Source organism: Myripristis murdjan, chromosome 18 (genome assembly GCF_902150065.1).
Source record: "Myripristis murdjan chromosome 18, fMyrMur1.1, whole genome shotgun sequence".
Lineage (NCBI taxonomy): Eukaryota > Metazoa > Chordata > Actinopteri > Holocentriformes > Holocentridae > Myripristis > Myripristis murdjan.
This window is the reverse complement of record NC_043997.1, coordinates 19044095-19067195: the sequence shown is the minus strand read 5'-3', so window position 1 is coordinate 19067195 and position 23101 is coordinate 19044095. Positions and strand designations below refer to the sequence as shown.

The window sequence follows — 23101 nt, the reverse complement described above, 5'->3', positions numbered from 1 at the left end:
GTGAGATGTTGCTCTGACAGCTGTTCACTGCCTAACCTGCGTCTCTTGTGCAGACGTGACACTCTAGTCTACACAGAGGTTTCCGCTCAATGATGATTATCCAGGGATCGCCCGAGTATGACAGACAGGTTGTGTACTGAACAAGCCAACGATACGGCAAAGACCACAATCCCTCCTAGCTGTCAGGGCTGTCAAAGACCGTCAAGCTCTCGCAGATGAGCGCTTATATAGCCCCGCTTTGGAGACCGGAGCGATGGCAGCCTGGGAGTGAGTGATGAGCAAACGTAAATCCTGCTGTTGGCTCAACAGATTTCAGATGAGAAATGTAAATGCGTTGGCAGCAGCAGGTGATCAAAATGCACCATTGCTCTGACAGCACTCTGACTAAGCCCCCGATTAATTAGCGAGGTTAGGGTGGAAGTATGGGAGGCTAGTGTGGGCAAATGGAGGGATGGATGGATGGATGGGAGTAGGCGCTAAGTGCTGTTGTGGGGGTGGGTGTGTGGGCGTTCTCGGGGGTGTCCCTGCACTGGCTGTCTGGCGCTGGTTCGGCGTGTGGTGAGCCATCAATGCAGGGGGGGGGATCAATGACACAGTGAGAGGCCAGTGGGGACCCGGTTCAAGGCTGGCAAATGACTGCAGTGATTCAGGGGTTGAACAGGGGAGGAGCATGAGTCAGGTCAAGATCAGTCAATGGAATAAAAATGCATGGACATTGATGGCTGTGGGAGGAAAAGAAAAGAAAAGAAAAGAAAAGAAAAAAAAAAATCAGTATGCGGGTGTAAGAGAACCTGTCAGTCCATCAAAAACCATCCACTGGACAGGGACATCCCCGGACAGATCTCTGTCCTCACAGGACATAGAGTGTACAGCAAACTGTATGCCGTGCCATGAAGACTGACAGTCAAGTCAGTTCTCTGTCTAGTAAGTCTTAGTACAAATTGACAACGTCAGAAGAATGCCTTTTATTCCCTGAAAACATTTCCTAAGCTAAAAGACAACACCCAAGTAGCTTTTATACCTCTTTGTTACAAGCTAAAACATTTTCTTGATTTTTCCCTTGACTAACTGATCAGTTGTTTGGACCATAAAATGCCAGAAAATGGTGAAAAATGTTGAACACAATTTCCCAAAAGCTCAAGGTAAGATCCTCAAATGCACACTAACAGCCCACAACCCAAAGATATTTAGTTTACTAACACAGAGGACTAAAGAAACCAGAAAAGATTGACATTTGAGAAGCTGGAGTCAGAGATGTGGGAATTTCCTGAAAAATGATTCAAAACGATGAACCAATACAAGAATGGTTGGTGATTAAGTTAATGGTTGGCAACTAATCGATCATTCGGCTAATCGATGCAGCTCTAAAAAGCACTCAGCAACACGGGTAGCTTTGTTTTCTAGAAATGTTAGACTCAAGTGGTGAGCGAGACAGCCAAGGTATGATTATGGCACTTAGGGAGTGCAGCTGTAAATGTAACTAAAAGGTCGAAATATTTGAGCATTTTACCCTTACCACCTCCTGTCAACTCTGTCTCTGTGCTTCTGAAATCTCAACAAATAGCTCTTAAAAGCAAGCCGCGGAAATGAACTCAGAAGGACCTTTTAGTTTTCCCATATTTGTCATTATTTTATTAACAGGGAAGTAAAAATCGCAGTATACAGCTGCCACATTGTGTTCAGGTTTCAAAAAGCCTGAAAATCAAACAAAAACCTTCACAGAACGCCCCAAAAAAACAGTATCATATCCACAATACATTCATGTTTTAGACATTTAGCTGACACTCGCATCCAAGGCGAGTTAGTTCACCACAATAACAAGGAACCAATAATGAGCACAGCAGTCAGAGCCACAACATCCTGACACAAGATGCAATAACAAATATTCCTGCGTCACTACAATGTATGATAGAAAACAGACAGGATTTTTCCTTTATACAAGCATATTATTTTCAGTGCAAGTGAAAAGGAAACATAGGACTGGAGATTAATCGTGCAATTGTAAACTCTATTTAACATCTAGTGGACCGCAGTCCAGATACCGCAAGTGATTTAGACGAGTCATTTCCAACTATGTCACAAGTGAGCGTGGCTAAATGGTTTGACTTTACATAGTAAAAGTGAATTATTACAGGTCATTACAAGTCCAGGTTATGCTGCCGAGAAAAAGTTAAAGGCTAACAGAGCAGCGCACTAAAGCTCAAACTGCAGAGTAAAACACCTTGTAGACTTCCAGGTTTGCGGAGACGTTAACGCTCTCTGGCATTTCCTCTGAGAGCCGCTCAGTCGACTGACAGGCCCTGAAGAAGACATTCCCTGCTAGTGGTGCCGTGCTAAGCCAATCCCCCCCCAGCGCCACACTCTCACACACACACACACACATACACTCACACAAACACACACACACCCCACCCTCCTTCCCTACCCCTCCACAATGCCGTGACACAGGATTAGCTTTCATTAGAGAAGGCGCTGTAATCAGCTTTGGAGCATAGCAGAAACGGAACAATGGAGGAGGCTGAAAGGATCTGGAAGACAGGGTGCTAAGGGTGCATGCTTGACTGTGTGCAAGCTATTCCCACAAATGGAACCTGTGGCACGTTAGACCAAGACTTCCATACAGCCACACGTCCGCATTTTACCCAGGGTTGTGTGCAAAGCCTGAAAAAAAAAGACTGCTATTGTCATGAAACCTGCATGAATGTCATATTCTGGTTATTTATCAGGGTCATCAAACTCAGCCTTGCAGAATTTATGAAATCAATGGTTAAAAACAAAAAATAAGAAAAAGAATCTTACATTCATCCTCTGACAGCAAAAAATATTGTTACTGATCATGGGTTTGAGATATCGCTCACAAATACTGGAAAGTGAATCAGGCTATTCATATGGTTTATCTGATCGTGTGTCTGGTCTTTTATCTTTGTGACAGTGAGGGCATCTTTCTGCAGCAGTTCAAGGCTCCATTTTTGACATTTCCCTTCAGACGATGAAAATGAAGGTCAGGCAGCCGGGGAACGACCGGAGGGCATGTTTGGATTTCAGCCTCGACACCAACCTGAGCCCCGCACGTGCACAGAACCACCTTTGTGCGAGCGCTACGCCACTCTCCATCATGCTGTCAACTGGCGCTTGTAATGGGAAGGGCTGACGACACAGGTCTATTGAGAACATATGTCCCCACTACACCCTGGAGAGGTCCGCAAGCACCCAGGCAGGCACCTCACAAAGCAGCCTTGTTGGCAGCTTGTTCAGAGTGCGAGCAATGACATGCAGAGGGGTCGCTGGACAAGACGCAGATACGGTGTCTGCAGTTCAGCTGGGGTAACGGCAGTGTTGTCATCATACCAGAGCCTTGACTTCAACAGCAATACTAAGTGCCACGCTAAACCAGAAAAAAAAAACATCAAGCAGTGGTTACTAGAACTGACGTGGATAGCTTCGTAGCAACTTTGCACAGGCGTTTTTGGTTGGATGTCCATCTTTGTTAGCTCTGTAGATTAAACAGCTCTATCTTTCGCACTTGGCAGCAGTTTTGTCATCCAGTTTAGGCGGACTGGGATTCGGTTCAGGACATGACAGGCTGTTTTAACTTGCTGAACGTTTGCAGCTGTTTGACTGATACAGTCCAGTGTCAAGAGACAAATTAAGCCTCTGTCTGTTCCAATCCTTATTCTTTTAAATTATTTCAATCCGCAGATTTACATGGAAGTTCAGCTTGCACAACATCTGCTAATAATGAACATTCAGAAAAGTCAATCCTGAATTGAATCATCCACAATGGCACTGAAATAGTATTCAAATTTTGGTTGTCATGATAAAACTGGTTTGTTTAACCATTAGCAGTTTGCCACAATGGGACAACAATGGCAATGTCATTTATTTTTTTAACATTAGAGCAGTAAATTCTAACCTGAAGAGGAACTAAAAATAACTAATCCATTGCAGCCTTTTCAAGACATGATTATGTATATTAATTTCCATTAAATCAGGAAAACAAAACTATAAATAAATCCATCAAGTTAAGAAAACTAAAATGCAATTCAGTTACAAGAACTGAACATCTAATTTATACGTGCTTTGCTGTCACCCACATAACTGGGTGCCTTGATGGCCAGACACAATTGGACAACCATATATGTTCTATCTATAAGTCAAACTTACCTCATGCTTTACTACAAGATAAGTGACCCAGATTGTCAAAAATGACTTTACCCATGGACAACACAAATACAACACCATGTTACCTCATGTAAAACAATATGTTATGTTAATCAATAGAGAAACATCGATATGTTCCAACAACTCCAACTGGCTTCAGTGTTTTCTGTACTCATTCACAGCTTGCCTCTGAGATAATATGCCTCAACAGGCGTGATCGCACCTCCCAAGGAGGGCTCGTTGGCAGCAGAGATGTTGGCATTTCTAGAATGCAATTACTAGACGCATACAGAGGGGATGAGGCCAGTCTATATTTGCACCCACACTTAGCAAACAGAGTATACCAGCTATGAGTCTGACCCAAATAAAACAGTGCCTGAACTGTAGGTAACACTCCTCATCATTAATTAATCCCCCGCCCTCAACTAGAAAGGTTACCTGGAGGGCTTCAGAGTGAATGCTGCTTTGCTGCTATCAAAAGCAAGGTTGTGTGGGCTGGGCCGAATAATTCATGCTACCCATACAAAGAAAAGCCCTAATACTTACTGTATGGGAAATAACATTCATACATGCCAGCATCAAGAGGATGGGGGAGGGTCAGGAATGTCAAGTGATGTTCAATTTGTGTTCTGTAAAAACCATTTCAATTAAAATGCCCTCTGCATGCTTGTACCACCAAAGGCTAAATAATGGCATTGCAGTGAAGCACAATGCACTTAATATTGTAACTAGCAGCTTTTCTGCATGAAGTGCTTGCATCTAAGTGATCCATGGTTCAGCTTTGCAGATTTGGCAGGCAGGCTGTGGTTTTTTGGGGGACAGGTGGTGAGGCAATGGGAGGGCGCTGCCAGCCACCTCCTACCTCCTCCTGCCAAGACAACAAGGCCCCTAAGAGTCCCCTTCCTTTGCCATCCCTTCCTTTTCCCCTTGCCCACGCCCACCCCTCAAGCACATCTTTGTATCTAGGCCATCACTGCGCGGGTGTGGTGGGTTCTCCTGCCAGCAGGGACACCTGACTGCCAAAAAAGAAGAGGGAAAAAAACAGTAGTGTAGGGTTGGGATGGGAGGGAGGGAGGGCAACAAAGGAATTACTTCTTTATAGACTGAAGGAATTCTGACTCAGCAAGGAATATAACACCAACTCTCACAACACACACACACACACACACACACACCTTGTCTCGCCACTCCCAGCCCCCTGGAAGAGTCCTATATATCAGGGGAGGCTGTGACAGAGCCCCTGAAGTAGCTGCTATTATGCAATCCTTCTGGGCTAAGAGTGACTGTAACGTAAATCATCCTTTTTTGCCGCCAGCCTGACCTTCATATTGCAGAGATAGCACTTTCAAAATTCATCAGGCCAGTATTGTGCTGAAGGTACCATCTGTGCAAGCTTTACGAGCAGCCGAGAGATTAAAGGCAGTTAAAGCATCACAATCGAAAGCTATATCTCCGCAGTCTCCATCCAATCAAAGAGGTGTATTGTAGTGAGAGGGAGGGGCTGTTTGTAAGTCCAGGTGCTGCTGGGTAATGTGGTTCAAGCGGCAGTGAGCTGCCCAGGTCGTGCCCCAAATCCCTGCAGGCAAAGCAGGCCTGTTGCCAGGGTCATGAGACCCTGACGAGCAGGTCAGTGAGTAAGTTCAGGACTCGGCAAGGGACACTTGACAGCTTGACTGCCTGAAGGGAGTCTCTGCTCCCAGACTCGCTTCTGCTGCGGTCAAGAGCCTCTCGCACTTCCTTAGCTGTGCACACATATCTTTTCTGATATTTAGTGCAGAGACTGTAGCTCAGCTTTTTAAAAATTACTATTCAAAATTATCATTAATTCATTATCATGATTATTTTTTGCAACCTGTCAAAGACATCCCCAGTCAGTGAGCCCCAATTTACAAGTAGAATAACTGCAAGGTAAATGGGGTGGTATGCATGAAAGAGGATATAAAACCATCAATGGACAGCTGCAGCAGTGTGAGAGGTTTTGCTCATTTCTTGCATTCCCTTCCTCTTTTACATTAATGAAGATAATTTTTCAGTGCTTTTATCACATGATGTTGTATTTTTTTCCCCTTGTCTTTATTTTTCAGAGTAAATATTCCAAAATAAATGATATCTAAATATCAAAAGGTATTCCCAGTCAAGAAGAGGGGGCAAACTTAAAGCTGCAATTCTGTGAAATCTAGCTTTATTTTCTGCTGGACAATAGCGTCTTGCTTTGGTTTGTGTTTGGGTTGACTCCATTGTGACTGACAGAGGGCGGATCCTAATGTAACTGCAGAGTACATTAGCCACTGTTTGAAAGGTTTATTCTAGCCAAGAAAAAGCAAAAACTAGAAACCATAATCCAGAAGCAGAAACACTTCCTTATGTTGACAAGTAATAATGCATCTATCCATGCATACTAATGCATGGATTAGTATGAAATGTGAAAAGTATTTCTTGCAACTTTGCAAAAGATGGTTGGTGGCCTCTTTTTTCCCAAAGGTTTTCTAGCCCATTTCATTTCAGTGGGAGAGAAATGGTAAATCTGATGTAAAATTATCTCTAATCATGATACATGTATATAAAAAAACAGCTAAAAAGGATAAAAAATGGAAATAAAGTCCAAATAGTCATCATGCTGGGTCATTTAACACTGTATACACAGCAACAAAAACTGCATCTAAAAAACCTGTTGCAGTCAAAACTGAATCGTCATCATCTCTTTGAAAGCAAGTCAACCACAAGAAAATTATTGTAAATGTTGGGTCTATTTTCTCAACTGGATTCAGAGATACACAAAAAGACATGTTTTCATATTTGGCAGCAGTATTAAGGTTTATTGGGCCACAAACACACACTCTACATTTATTTTGGCATTCTGGACTCAAGGCACATCCACCTATGAAGACTTCCTATGAAGTTTGGCAGCACCATGCTGTGAGACCGCATAGCTATATTCTGTATACACCATCTGTTAGGCAGAAAAGTAGTCCCTGCCCTCTTTACTGCTGTCTACAGAACAGCCAGTCCTGTGAGAATGTTTAAGGGAGTGTACAGCTATACCTTACCTTGCTTACAACTACTCTAACAATGTTATTGTCATTCAGGAAACTATTTCATGTTGAAAATGACCATGAATTTGGGGAGAGGACTGAATTGATTTCAGTCTGCTGAATGCTGCCCCAGTGCGGGGCTATGCTTACATGCTGGCTCAAAATCACTTTGAGATATACTATCCGCCGGCCGCCTGGCTGATTTGTACCTCGATTTGGCCGTCCCCAAGGCCTGCCGCATTCCTCCAGGGGGATCGGATTACGTTCTATACAGGGAGACAGGCCTGAAGCATTATGGGTGTTTTGGTGTTATAACATGGGTCTGACACAGTTGAGCTGCGGAGTGAACAAGCGACCGTGCAAAAGGCAATGAAGAGAAATGCTGGATGAATGGCAGATGGTTGCCTAGAGGAAGCATTGTAGTCATGGTTGAAAGCAGGGCCAGAGGAACCACAGCTAAAACTGAGCAGAGGGAAAGACATGAAATATGTTGTTGAGGGCTGGTTAGAATACATGACAGAGAATAAGAAAGTTGAGCCAGTGAAAAAAGAAAAAAAAAAAGCTACATTTGCAGGATAGGAAACGAGGGAGCACCGACTATGAAATAACTGTTGCGCGTTGGCAGCAAAGCTGTCAAAGAACATGTCCCACTCTTTAGTATTCTTGAGACTCTGCTGTGCACCGACACCGACTTGTGTTCACAGCAGTAATTGTGTGGCAGTGAGCTACTGTGCCACTCAGTCATCCTTCCCAGTCTCTGCGGGGGCTGGGCCACTCTAAAAGGCTGCATGATATAGCAAAGCCATGCGCAGGCTGCCAAGGAACATGACAAATGGCAAGCATGTGTGTGTAGGACTAGGGTGTGACAACAGCATTAATTACTAACAATGGACCCCATCTTCGGCTTGAGAGTTCACAAAGAAAGAGGAGGTTGCCTTGTTGAAACATCACATCTCCTACAGCTTCATGATTCAGTCTTCATTAAGTTCAATGCAACAAAAGTCTGGTGTCAAAGAAACAGATGGGAAGCCCACACTACTGCCTCGATGCTGAACTTTACATTTTCAGAATTGCTGATAAGACTGCAAAAATGTGAAAATGAACACACTGGCACCGCAATGACAGCAGACTGCTGCATCGAGAAAAGACTGCCGGGATACAGGATCTCGGCGCACACAATCAATACACAGCAAACACCACACCATTCGTATGAGGCAGGGGAAGCAACAGGCCCACATGACAACAAAAAGATAAAGTCAGGAGTCGGCGAGCCCTCCTCCTCCTCCTCCTCCTGACGGTCCAATGGATAGCGGGATGACATTAAAGCCAGAATTATTGGGAATTGTAATGCATGGCTCCCCGGTGGTGTTTGGACAGGCACAAAATCAATTGGAGCCAATGGGACACACTAACCTCTCCACAATCTGGCTACAGAGGAGGGCCGGCCTGAGCTCGGGGGCCGATGAGATATCAATTTGCACTATGATCGCACTCGCCTTGGCCTGGCAACTGCCGAGACCAATTCCAAGTCGACAAAGGTGTCAGCTTTACCTCCACAGGTTGCGCCTGTCTATTCTGCATCCCAGAGCCAGCGAGCTATTCCAGTACGGTCTCTCATGGTTGTGGTGCTGAGTTGTGGCACAGATTTACTCCTACTCTCTGATGAATTGACCTTGTACTTATTAGTAGAACATTCTCAGGGATAACTAATTGTGAAGAGTCATTTGCCGGTGATGAAATTTTACCTGGAGGTCGACTTGGCCCAGGGGCCTTATTCAACAGATGAAACAGCTAGGGCAAGGAAACAGACAGACAACCCCCACTTCACCAAACACACACACACACACACACACACACACACACACACACACCTCAGTCACGACTCTGGCTCTGGTCACCCACTGCAGTGTGTTTTAAGTGAGCAACCCCCCACTCCTCCACACACCATCCAAGTGGGCGGGAGTGACTGAGTGGACTGCCATCATCAGCTCCAGGGCAAAATTAACCCATAGTTGCCCAGTCATCGTGCGACAAATAGCCTAATCTCCAGGGATCCCCAAATGAAAAGGTTTGATGGTAAATGTGAGATAAAGTCAGCCAAAACAATCACAACAATCTTAATAAGAATAAGAGTAATCAACAAGTGCAGCTTTTGGGAATTACTTCCTTAGCAGTAAGAGTCGCCCTAAATATCTCTCAAAGTTCAAAGCAAAGACCTCTCACTCAAAACCATCTCACAAAGCTGCTCGGACCAACTTACACTACGAGCAGGGGCGGGGTTGACCTGTTGCCATGGATGACATTGTGTTTCATGAACAAGCTCACTTACTATAGTGAATGTCTGATAGGGGACGGCTCTCTGTCAGTGAACTGATGATAGAAATACTGCAGAAGGAGATATCACGGTGACATGTTTAAAAGAAGCAGGGTCACGAGGGTTATAAGTCCACACAGTGACAGCAGTTTCAGGTGGAAATTAACGCTGAACAGCAAAATGTGGCAATATTTGCGCTGCACTAGTGCTAATTTTCTAGGAGAGCTGCGAGTGCTGGACAGTTTGACACGTCTCCATGACTTCAAAGTGTCCACGACTGTTGACAAACACTGTTGCTACGGTTACGAACAAAGGCCCGTTTGGAGCAAACTGAAGAATTTCATGTTTCGCTTTTGTTTTAATCGCTGAGAGCGCATTAGTCTCAAACAGAACATGACGTCATGTGCACCTGAGAGCAATTGATAGATCAACTTTATAATCTATACATGGGCAGCACATTGGGACAGTGAATGGGAAACACTGACGCGGCCCTGAACGGCTCGACTGTCATCATGATTCGCCTGTTTCACCTTGGCGCCATGTTTGGTTAACTGACATCATAAAGGGGATTATTGCCAAAACCCCCATGTTAAAACTGCTATAAAAATACTATTATACTAAGACTAGGCCTGAATGAAATGACAGAGCTCATGCTGTCATAATTTCAAAGTCCTGATTAAAAGACTTCAAATGTGTTTATCCATCACAGTTTTCATGATATAAAACAAACTGCAGCAGGTGAATGGCTGCTCTGCTGACTGGCTTTCATTCATTCGAAATCAATAAAACAACAGTAAGAAAACATAACTTGGCCATGGGAAATGTTTTATTTCAGCTACTGAGCTGATTTCAAGCTGTGACTGCGATTAATCCTGCTCTTGGAATAGTATTTTGAAAGCATGAGAACGTGCAAGACAAATTACCTGCAGAAACCACGTTAGGATTGTTTGTGATTTGGTCTTAGTGACTTCGGAGTCCACTCCACAACCTCTAAATTTTATCTTCTGATAGATTTAGGGACTAGTTTTAGAGCCAAATCACTTTGTGACATACTCTTATCCCAAAAACTTAGAAGATATGGGTGAAACGCTCATTATTTTTAGAATCTACACCTAAATTGGTGAGTTTGGAGCTTCTTTCAGCCCTAAGGTGTTTTACAAAATACCGTCCGTGATTTCTAAGATACAGAAAAAACAAAACATTAATACATGCATTGAATGAATTAGGAGTCCGTTTGCCCACACCAGGAAATACTGTCATATCTCGTCACACAAATACCAAGCTTTCAAAACAATGCTGTGTCAAAAGGATTACTGCACAGTGAGAGAAATTTGTTTTCTACTGCTCAGGAGGCTAAGCAGACACCAAATTCACCTCTACATGGGATAAGAGGGTTAATTTTCAGCCAGGCGGTCTATAATTAACGCGTGTGAATGTGTGCAAATAAACCTGGGGGCCTCGACTCACCTCCAGCTGTATTTGTATAGCTGGAGTCGCTCCCTTGTCCACACATTAGGTACTTTAGCTAGCTAGCTAACGACACCTGAAAGGGAAAAAAGTCTCCCCAGGGTTGTCATTTCACACAGTAAGACCAGCAAAGAACTAATACAGATAAACAACGTGGTATAATGTGCTCACTTATCCATCTCTAACGAGAGCTTTCCTCAATTAAGGCAATAACTGTTCATTTGTTTAATGGTTCTGAGAAATTAAAAAAAAAAAAAAAAAAAAAAAAAAAAAAAAAAAAAGTTTAATGTTAAAAGGCTCCATCCAGAACCTGAGAAGAGCCCAACTCATTGCCTGGCACAGCTGATAGTGGAAATGAATGGCTGCTGTTGTTTCTAAACATACATTCCCCGAAAAAAAAAAAAAATTCTAAATCATGTGTTTATTAGTGACTTAACTCAGCCAGATGGAAATGTGAGGGATAAAGCTTGCTCCATCATCCCTATCCCTTTGTCTATTGTTACTTGAGCTCCTAATGAAGTCGGTTATATTCATTACAACTGATTAACAGTATTGAGTAGTCTCTTAATTAAAAGGAACACTGTGAAGATCAAGATTTCAACATGGTCTGATAAAGTGTGTCCAGCAGGGGACTTCCTGAGGCACAGCCTAAGTGATGTAGTGGTGAATAAAGGTGGGTGCACTCAGCCGAAGTGGTTTTACCCTCCACTGCATTCCTGCACAGTGTGGTAAACAACTGGCGGGCTGACACACATAACACTCAATCTGACTCACACTTACACTTAACTTCTTGGGGGACTCCCGTTTTACAGTGAACAGCTCAGAGTGCTGAAAACGCGCTGTAAAATGTCAAGACTGCATTCTGCAGCACGAAAGCCCGTCAATGTCCAGGAACCACGGGGAGCCTCGGCCAAATGTGCAGCGCTGACGCCGCATTGGCCCCCGCTGTTCCCAGCGCCCACGCACCACTGACTGGCCAAACCAAACCCCCTCCGACACCTTCCCTGGAACGATGTACTACACCTTAAGGCCAACGCTGAATTCTGGGGAGGGGGGATTAAAACCTTGTGTGATTCTGGCAGGTGATATACTTTATCAAATGCCCTGCAAAAATCAAATCACTCGACGACGATGTGAAAATGAGGCCTCGCTGGCTGCTGTTGCCAAGATGTGCTGCAATGGGTGCAACGGTTTGGATGCAAATCTGCTCCGTTTATAAACCAGGATGATTCCAATAATTGGAGTTTCACTGCCCCTGTTAGGGTGCTTGACACAAAAAGGCTCAGTCAGCTCGTCATAACAAACTCGGCTATTGCCAGGGCTTGGCTTGCACGGTAGAATCTTCCTGCAGAGTCATAATTTTGGAGAAAGTGTGCCTACTGCATAATGCCTGCAATTCTTCGCGCCTCCTGACACACATGCCCACATACTGGAAATGAAAAAAAAAAAAATCTGCATATTCATGAGTTCTTCATAGGAACGGGTCACATTTACATCAGCTTCAGTGTGTGTGTGTGTGTGTGTGCGGGGGTGATGACTACCACTGTTTATATTATACTAGAGAAGAGGCAATTAAGACAACCTGGGAAACAGTTTGAATGAGATACTGTGCCCCCTTCCTATCTCATTGCTCCTATCTGTATTCCCCAGATGTGTCGACACAAGAGTTAGAGCATCCACCCCCTTTGGTAACAAACTTTCCTTTGGCCTACTAATCTACCGTTTACAGGCAAGCCCACAGATGGCTTTACACATCTCACCCACATTTAAATACAAACGACCGCCTGGCACAAAACAGCAGTGTGCATGTGCGCTGGGGTGTGTGTGTCACTCGGCAGCATGCAGGGACTTGTCCCATCCATCAAAACAGAGCTGCAACGTGTCTAGCGTGAAGGTATGTTTTCGCCGCGCGGCACCTCCTCTTTTTCAAAAGGGAAGGTAAGGCAGGCAGGCTCTGAGGCCAAAATACACCGTGCTCACACAGAGGCCTGTCCTAGATAAAAACTTAGCTGTGGGACTCGCTCATTCTGAAGCACAAAGCATAATTCAGCTCTGTCTTGTGCTACTAAAAGTGTTACTCATTTCACATGTGATTTGGGCTGCCTGCACGTGTGTGTGTGTGCGTGCGTGAGCATACATATGTGCCGAGGACAAGTAGTGTTCAGCCAATTCAAAATGTAAACAGACAGCAATTCAATTCAGATGTTTCTCAATATTTGAATTTTGAACAAAATCCAAGTCTTCAATTAAAGTCACTCTCAAGCCAGCGTCTCTCTTCCGCAGTCTTCGAACGCTCCAGAGAGAGAGAGAGGGTCTGTGCTGCGGAGTGCGAGATGAAACTGGAAGCGGTCACCTTCCATTTCAGAAGAGAGGCTATTTCGACCAGTCACGGCGCAGGGTTCATGAAAATGTGTTCCCCTTGGAAACAAAACCGAAGCAGGTGATTGAAACGCCACGAACTGCGATGGAATGAGCATAAACGTTAGTCAGGCTTTGTGGAGTAGTTCCCAGTTTATGTGATACAGATGTGGGGAAATCTGCCCTCACCTGCTATCACTTTCAGGTGTGCAAAAATAAAGACAAGAAGGCCGAAGCATTTTTGGAAAGTGCAGGAGCCACACGTCTGTGTTTTAAGACGATTTCTGTGCTCATACTGCCTCTCAATGCCCTTTCCGTCCTCTAAGCAAGAGTTAAAGGTAAGGAAGCAGCTTTACGCCCCATATTAAAGGCCTGCTCTGGCAGCCCAATGCTCCCAGGTCACTGGGTTAGCCTGTCCTCCCCCACACTGACTGTGCTGTGTCCAATATGTAGTTACATTTGTAGTAGACACTCTATTGATTGATCTGCGACTGTGCCACTGCCTGCTCTGGAGGGGGATCTAATGACACGCAACTCGTCTCTGCTCCAAATTGCTTTTGCTAGCCACTGTGGCTCACAAAAGAACCGTGCGGCGGCGTCTGCCAGCCATGAAACGGGAGATGCCGAGGGTTTGTTTAAAGTGAGACTGATTTTTACCAAAACACAACACAAAAACACCATGATTGATGGCTCATGGCTGTCACCGGGGTTAATCTAGTATGAATTTTTTTTTTGTCTTTGCCGCCCCCGCCCCATCTACTATATGATGTTTTGATGCTTCAAGAGGAAACTTTAGAGCTCAAGTGCAGAAGCGTTTTATGAAGCGTCCCAACAGCAAAGACACGATCAAACACTGTCCCTCATTACGTTACGAGCCCGAGAGTCACTGCAGCCCGCGTTGCACTGGTGTGAAGTGCAACAACAACGGGAGTTCAAAGGCTTGTGCGCAAATCCCCAAATTGTACTCACAGGCTTAGCGACGATCTAAAAATGCCAAGGTAGGTAAACAGTTTTTATGCCCCTATTGCTTTATCGAGACCCGGCATCCATTTGTTCAGATGAATTAGCAAGAGCGGCGGCTAATGCATGGAGTCAGATTACAACCTCTGAGCAGAGCTGCCTTTATCCCCCTATATGGAGCTTAATCTGTCCAAATCCACCGCTTTGCTGTGCCCTAAATCCACAACAGAGCCTAATTCCTCTTTAATCTAATGAGCGGTAAAGGTGCACTTACTCAGGTTCAGAATACCACAGCCTGTGTACGTGCGCATCTCATCACAACGGAGGTAGCTTGGGATGTCCCTGCCATAAAATGATGCAACACAATGTTAACCACACGTGCAGAACCGCCCAAGCAGAATCCCTTAAGCCTCCGCAGGGCCGGGCAAGCAGACACATGACGGGTTTTGACTGCTTGTTTGGCTATGTGCTATGTGTCATTCTTTTCTCTCTCTCTTTTTTTTTTTGCTGTCAGGCGACGTTTCCAGGTCAAGCGACATGAGTTGGCTGCTGTCAAAAGATGCTGAGAAAGAGGCGGTGAGCCCCTTTAGCCACGAGCGGCCAGATTCCCTTTGGATGCCACAGAGACAGCAAAGAGTTGGGCTGTGCGGGGGGCGGGGGGGGACACCCTTACAGATTTATGAGACATTTTAATTCGTTTTTCGAGAGAGGGGCAGGCAAGGGAACGCTGAGCATCTGCGAGGAATTGATCAAATTATCAAGCAAGTCTTACAAGAGAAATCAATTTTAGCCGGCAGGGAAGAGACAACCTTGAATGAAAATAGGTTCAGTTCGTTTGGTACATCTGGAAACATCACACCGATCCCACCTCTGTTTGTTGTATCTGCCCAGTAAATGTTTACACTTTTCGCTGATGTATTTAACATGCCCAATCTTTCATAACTTGAGCTCAGCATATGGCAGTGGACAGCTGAAGGGTCCTGCTGACTTTTCCTGTCCCCTTTATAGAAATCCAACAAATTTATGGACACATTCCTCCTTCCCCGTTCCAGGGAGCAGCATGTCTTGGTCAACAAATCCATTCCAGTCCCAGTAAACACTGCAGGGTACATTAACAAACCTATATGGAACGACTCATTTTCTGCAACACCGTGGTCAAATAGGCCTAAGGGTATGGCTGTGTCCTCACATGAGTAAAGAGTGCATTGATTCAATCATTTGCTTTGGCTTGAAATACCTGAAGGGTGTGAATCATGAAACTCCCACTTCCACGAGCACAATCTAAACAAAAAGCAGCGAGACCTGATTTCGCCAGACAATTTTTCTCATTATTATATTTGCCTAAGCCTCCTCGACATAGAGAACTATTTTGTGAAGACGTGTGAAGCAATGAATAAACAACGCCCCAACTCTGCGTTTCAGAAAATGCGAAAACACTGAAATCACAAATCTTGCTGAAGAAATCACAAAAAAAAAAAAAAAAAAATGAGGCTAAAATTACTCAGAGCTTGTTTCGCTGAGGATTAGGATTACCAGTGCACCCCTGCCCTCACCAAAATACGGTGGGTAACTCGTGCTGAATTTTTTACTTAGCAAATGACAGACAGATTTACATGGCATTACAAACACAAACTCTGCCATTATTACAACTCACTTCACACCCCGAAAGTAACATTAGTGCTTTGCAAACTGAGATAATAGTAATTTATTATGTGCTTGCTGATACAGAAGCATTACTCAGTCAAGCAACACAAGGTAGAAATGCTAATAAATGGTGATGTTATAATCAACACAGCAGGTAGGGAATACTCTCCATATGAGACTGTGTTTGTACCCGGGATGTGAGGAACAGACTGTGACAGCGCACATGTAGATGCACACATGGCAGCCCGCGAGCGTGAAGCGGGGGCTTGGATGCAGGTGATTACACGTAAAGCCAGGATGAAGTATGTGCCATTACTTAATGTTCTGTTCTATAAATGACTCCGCTATCCAGCTGGGATCAGTGGCTGACATTGCGTCGCTGCCTGCTGCCTGCCCCCGCCCCCCCACCACCAGCCCCCATCCACCCCACCTCCCACCCCCGGCCCGCACGTCCGAGCATGGGGGCCTCTCCTCAAAAGTCAAATGTCAGATGTTATCCATCCACATGCATAGAAAAGAACTCAGCTCGCCGTTGGGGGGGGGGGGGGGCCTCGCTTCTCAGCTGGCGACGGAAAAACACCATTACTGAACTCAATGGCTGTCATGATAATGCCATGGCTACCATATTATTTACTTATTTGGATTTAACCTCAGGCTGCGCGCGCATAATTAATTCCGTGTCAGGTTAGCATGAGGTACAAAATTTAGTATCACAGTGTTGCCTTAAAGTATCGCAATATTTAATATCATCCTATCAAAGATAACAAATATCATTAGATTCTATATTATTGGATTTAAGTCGGGAAAAGACAACACTTGTGCCATATGATGACATTACAATAGTCAAATCACAAGGCGATATATAGTCTCATATCACAATAAATATCAATGTATCCTAGCCTTACCAGTATTGACATATTTCATTTTGTAAATCTGCTATTGTTACAAATATTCAAAATTCTGATAAAAATGCAGGAAGGGCTATGAAATAATGTGTTCCTGAAAATATTATTGACAATAATGATAATTATTATGATCACAATATGTGACAAAATTATCATTTCAGACACAATCCTGCAGCCCTGACCACAACCTGACCGGGCAAGCCAACCAAAACTAATTCTATGAGGTGACGTTGTGATGATCACCCAGTGAGCACAAATTCTAGACAATGGCAATATGAAGCAACGGGCAGACCTGTATGTGAGGGACTCATTCGATTTCAAGTGAGAATGGTCACATTTTTCACATTTACTTCCATCACGGATTAAGACAAGACGGAAAATTATGCAAGCTGTCCTGCCTCGGCTGATTAAACTCTGCGGGTGATTATGATGCTGCAGTGTCTTTCTGAGGCATCATGATAATGCGTTTGGAGAACAGGTGGATGCAAAGCACTTACGATAAGTTGGACTGACACTGCAACAGGGCAAACTAGGCAGCTGAAAACAAACGACTTCACACATATAGCCTCCAGTTATTTTGGAGAGGTGCTTTGTACACAGCCAACGTCTCTATGTTGTCATAATACTGACGCATAACCAAAACAATGAAACTGATGACTGAATAATGAGTTCAGATTCGTTTTCTGATATGAACACCGGGTTCAAGGATAGGCACTTTAACCTGGGTTTTGACGCTTCCTGACAGCCCGTACAATCACCGATCAATACATTTGGTTAAGCTGATTAAGGGCAGAGTAGGCTTTCACTTCGCAGTGCAGTAGTGCAGTGAGGGATGGAAAACACTGTACTGTGAAGAGCAACAAATGGCATGGTCACAATGTAACACAGCCATGTGACAAAGGGAAGAGTAGCTAAGATCCACATAACATAACCGGCTGAGTCCGCCAGTGGTATTGTTAAATCTCTTCAAAACCATACATGTCATATCCATTTTTCAGTACCCTTCAAGTTGCTTGAGACTGTAGGGATGATCTCTTGAAATATTCATTACAGAGGCACCCAAGACATGCCATGACTCTCTTAAAACTCAACCCCATTTGCAGAGGAAAACAGAGCCGCGACACAATTGGCTTATTCTGACACTGGCTAAGCAGGTGGTGGTGGTGGTGGGGGGGGGGCGGTTACAGCTCTCATTCGTTTAATTGAGGCAGTGCTTTCCATTTCAAATGTCACAGGCAATGCCCTAAGAAACTAATGAAGTGGAACTATATTTGTGATAGAGTTTAGCAAAGCCACGGCTCACGGCTGCCTTTTACGCAGCGCACAGTCGATCATTCCAGTCATGGTCTTTTGAACTGTGTCTCGTTGCCTTCCTTCCTCTCAATATCTTAATGTTCAATGGTTGCTGATGATCCAATCATTTCTACTGGCTGAACCGTGGCAGTAAGCAAGCCTGAAGAAAATTACTCAACGACCCCCCCCCTCCCCATGCTTGTGCAGCCTGTGATCCTCGCACACGCTTGTTGTGATCCAGCTAGGGAAGATACTTTTTGCAACCAGCGTTGGATCAAAAACATCCAGCACACTGATATCCACAAATAAACACAAGCTATCATCTTCCAACTGAGTAGGGGCTTTTTTGTCCTCTATCTCAAGAAATATAACGCAGAATGACATAAAAGGGACACATTCTGCCAAAAAAAAAAAAAACCCTGAAAGACAAAGAGAAATAGGGTTTAATTCTGCAACTCCAGTAGAGTGTGGTGGTCTAGATAGCAACAAGTACACATGAGGCACTGACATGAAATCCAGGTAGGCTACACTGTTAGAGGAGTAGGTGGATTTGATTATGATCTTTATTGCATTCTTATGGTACACTGCAAAGGTGGAATGACAGACCTGTAAACACACAGAGAGAGAGAGAGAGAGAAGACAGCAAGAAACGCTGCACATAGCATGAATACTGAATGCACATGATGCACAGCCCAAAGACTACTGAGATCACTCAACACACGCTACATCAAGTAATATTATGCAATGATGAAAAAAGCCTCAGCCAGGCTATGTTTGGTGATGCATGCAAAATGAGGGGAGGCAAAAAAAAAAAAAAAAAAAAAAAAAAACGCCCTTGTGTTGCATGCAATGGTTGTGCAATATCAGTGCATGCACAAACTGCTTTGTTGCCGTGCACTGTGTACATGAATCACAATGAAATGGTCCTGCATCTCACACACACACACACACACACACACACACACACACACACACACACACACACACACACACACACTGCTGGCTGCTCAGTCGTCGCTGGTGAGAACAGTGTAAAAGACACAGGCGGGTACATGACGCCTCACAGGCACAGTGTGACACATTTCGAGCTGATTTCTTTGCTCTAGCCTACAACTGGAGTTAACCCTCACTTCCTACTTCAGTGCTGTCACCGCTCGGCTAACACCCTTCTTCCTCCATAGCCAGCGAATAATTTCGACTAACGTTAGAGGCGACCGCGGATTCAAGCCCGTCCTGCTGGCCAGACACAGCTGTGTTTGTAGCGTCTGCTTTTACCAACCTCACAACGGCGTGCCCCGAGCTGCATTCCCAAATTACACTTACATTTCACCACCCTGTCCGTCGTAGATAACTTCGGGTCATCATTCGGCTTGTTTTCGGACATTTCCAGTGTGATATAATATTGAGATATAGAAGAAATGCGCCTGAAAGCGATCCCGGCGTTGCTCTGGCCGAACAACTCTGAGTCTATCCGAGAGGAAGAGACCGCAGTGATCTCACTCGGTCCTATCAGTGGCCAAAAATACTTGCAACAGGGTTACAATTTCACTGCTGGTGCTGGAGGAGCAGCTCTGTCTGATTTACTGTTATTCTGTGTCAAGTTGTCTGAGCGCAGTGTGCAGCCTAGCCTGGCGCCGACGGGGCCCGCCCCCGAGCTCGCGGCGGCGCGCTCCCATTGGTGGAGAGCGGCAGGCTGCAGCTCTGCCTTTACATCCGCTCCTGTCAGTGGACGCCTTCCCCCGTCAATCCAGCCGGGTATGAATAAATTATGATCTCACTTTCTAACCGTGTACATGCCCAGTCCCGCACAAATAAATAAACAAAATAAATAAATAAATAAACAAACACATCGAGGGTATGTTTACAGATTGACCAGTCAAAATATAATGGAGTCATACAAGCTTCACGTAGCCACCTAAACATTTTAAGACAATTTTTGTTTTTTGTTTTTGTTTATTTTTAATTTTATCTTTATGCTCAAGTATGATTTTTTAATTTGTGCAAAATTGTGTATTTAAGATGTATGTGGACCCTGGGAATACATTGTCTTAGCCAATCAAAATGTATTTGTCCCAATAAATCTGCAGCATAGGCAGCCCTGGAGAAGAAGAGCTATTGTAAAATTAATATTATAAAAAAAAATACCATAAAATACAATAAGGTCACTGTGAACTCAAAATGGAGTACCAGGCACATACTCCAAGTCCCTATGGAGAAATTACAGGATTATTATAGCGATACCAAAGGAGATATACATGTATTTAAAAAAAAAAAAAAAAAAAAAAAAAAGATACAATAAAGTATGAAAAGGTCACGCCACAATTTCATCCATATAAGGATAAAATAGGAAAATCATTATGATTTTCCATTAAGAAGCCCGGGGTGTGAATGTAACCCCAGAGACGGCTGATTGGTTGCTGGTTTCAGAGGACATGAGAATGTGTTTTGCACAAGCCTACACAAGCCAGTTTTAAGAGTCCTCGCAGTCCCAGTGGCCCCTCCCTATCCACACACACACGCACACGCACACGCACACACACACGCACACACACAATAAGTCACCAATTTACAAGCCCGAGATGACCAAGCCAACCACATCTGTTACAGTGGTTCTTTCAAGCAGGCACAAATGCAACCAGCCTCGCCTGATATTTAATACCATCTTTAGAGTGAACTACCATTCAACATCGGCTGCCGTTTGTTTGTTTGTTTGTTTGTTTGTTTGTTTGTTTTCAGAATAGTGCCTCTGGTGTTAATGATAAAAAAATAAAATTCAGTGCTCAACTAAGCATTTGGCCTGTACAGAGTGCCAAAGTGTGCCCAAAAGAATCTCCCCAATATGATTTTCTGTGAAGTTGTTGTCAAAAGTTTCCTCTGACATGTTGACACAATACATTTTCAACACTGAAAATGTATTGATAGTTAATCAGGGGCTTCCTCCAAATTATTAGATCCTTTTTTTTCATTTCTGGTTCAATTTTGTATTATTTCTGTTAGGTTTGGAGGCAGACTTTTTTTTCCTTCCAAACAACACTGCATTTCAGTAGCTGGCTGTGATATTTCTAAACGTCTGTCTGAGAGAAACCACATAGCTCTGTAAGGAATAAGTGAAAGTAGGTTAGGAAAGATGTGTGTGCTCAGGAGGGGGGCATCTCCGACAATAAACGGCTTTTCATTTTTTTTATAAGGAAGTTCAATGTTTATTCAAAACCTTGATGAGCAATTTGCATGTGTGTATCACAAGATGCAAATGTACCATGTGATATAGCGGACAAATATGTATTATAGCTACAATGTGCAACTTTTTCAGCAAATTCAGACTGTTTATGCAGAGTAAAAAAAAATACTCAACAGTATACAGTGACCTGTGCACTGCAGATGTGCGTGAATCTGAATTTGATGATCTGATGGTTAACATTTTATTTATCGCATCATCAAGTGCTACAGGAGGTTAGTGGCTGTCGTGGCTGCTGTGATCGTTATGCTTGTTTTCTTCTTCACACCGCACTTACACACTTAAACCGTGTTCACACCAGCATTTGGGTTATGTCTTCGCCCAGGGTTAACGATTCACACTGGTACTATGAAGCCCTGTGCTGACGTCCTTTCTACAAACGCTGTGGCCAATGTTTACATTCTATATAATCCATGTCTGTCATCTGGTTGTCTCCCATTGTCTCCCATTTTGTCCCATACTTGGATCCCATTTCACACTCTGCCCATTTACTACATTTGTTGCAAACAGAAACACCCAAAACCTCGGACCTACACTACTGCTGCTGTCGCCAAACGACCAATAAAATGCACTGTATTAAAAATGCAGTCTCCATGGTTACCTTATGGTGTCCTCATGCGAACACCATTATTGCCGCTATTTTGCCTCTGATTTGAATGATTCAATATGTTTTCTGATTTTGACAAAATGACTCATGTTTGCACGTCTCGGTGAGCCACAGATAGTATCGTTAGATCGTTAGACGGGTCTTTCTAGTGGTAGAAAACACCTTCATTTGTGTGGATCAGCTCCTATTTGGTACATGCATGGCACTTAGGTATGATAATTTTGTAATTTTAATCACTTATAGGCATGGGTGATATGAATTCCTTCCGTTTTCATTGTTAAGAAAAGCCTACACAATAAAATGTACTGTTTCCATGGGTTGTATTTTGCAAATGCAGTATGTTTCTATGGGAAATAAAAGGATGCAGTTTTCATTTTGTGCTTTTATATAGTTGTATGTTTAAAAACTCACCAGAATGCAAGACATAAGGTTGGTGGATTGCCCCCCCGGTCATTGCTAGCCCACTTTAGAACGTGTGAAAACTCGTTTAGCCCAGGGCTGAGGACAGTGCAAACAGCCCTCATATGAACCCAGCACAGATCTTGAGCTGCTTGCTGCAATGTTTCATGTCGTCTCTTTTGTGGATGGATCATAGCAGTCATACAGGAAATCTGAACGTGTCAGTGTGTGTGTGTGTCTCTGTGTGTGTGTGTGGCTATAAAGAAAGTCCAGCATCTTTTGCACGAGCATGTACAGATGCTTGAAAACAGCATGACGTGTCATCAGTGAGTCACTTGGCATACAGGACCCTTAATGGTGGCCGCTTCCTCACAAGAGATAATGGCATCATTTTGCATGGCGTCGACTTCACCTGCTCATTTCCTCTACAATTGTGCACTTCAGTTCCCTTACTGTTTCTCAAAGGAAATAAATGGTAGCAAGTTGCCATTAGTGAGACATTGGTGTAGTATGAGTCAGCTGTCTGGCAGGTGGAGGCACTTAATGGAGTCCTGAGTGTAAGATTTCTCTTAATAAAGGGCCATATGTGTGCATACTAACTAGACCAGAGCATCCCACAGCCTCTTTGTCTGTGTCTGGACATCAATAGTTTTACCGCACCTCAGGTTCAGGTCAGTTTAAGTGGCTCCGGTCGCTTCACAGACTTGAATTAAACTCTGGACAAGT

General features: G+C 43.9%; 1 protein-coding gene across 2 annotated transcripts in view; it reads right to left on the bottom strand.

The window, feature by feature from the left end:
• LOC115376184 (serine/threonine-protein phosphatase 2B catalytic subunit alpha isoform) overlaps positions 1-19750 on the bottom strand; it is a 72886-nt gene extending 53136 nt beyond the window's left edge. The window contains exon 1 of one of the 2 annotated variants that reach the window (XM_030075673.1): positions 19458-19750. In XM_030075673.1, coding sequence (XP_029931533.1) covers positions 19458-19518 — 61 coding nt within the window. In that variant the 5' untranslated portion in view covers positions 19519-19750. The remainder of the gene's footprint in view (positions 1-19457) is intronic. The other variant, XM_030075674.1, reaches the window with a different exon arrangement.
• Positions 19751-23101: the final 3351 nt, after the last annotated feature.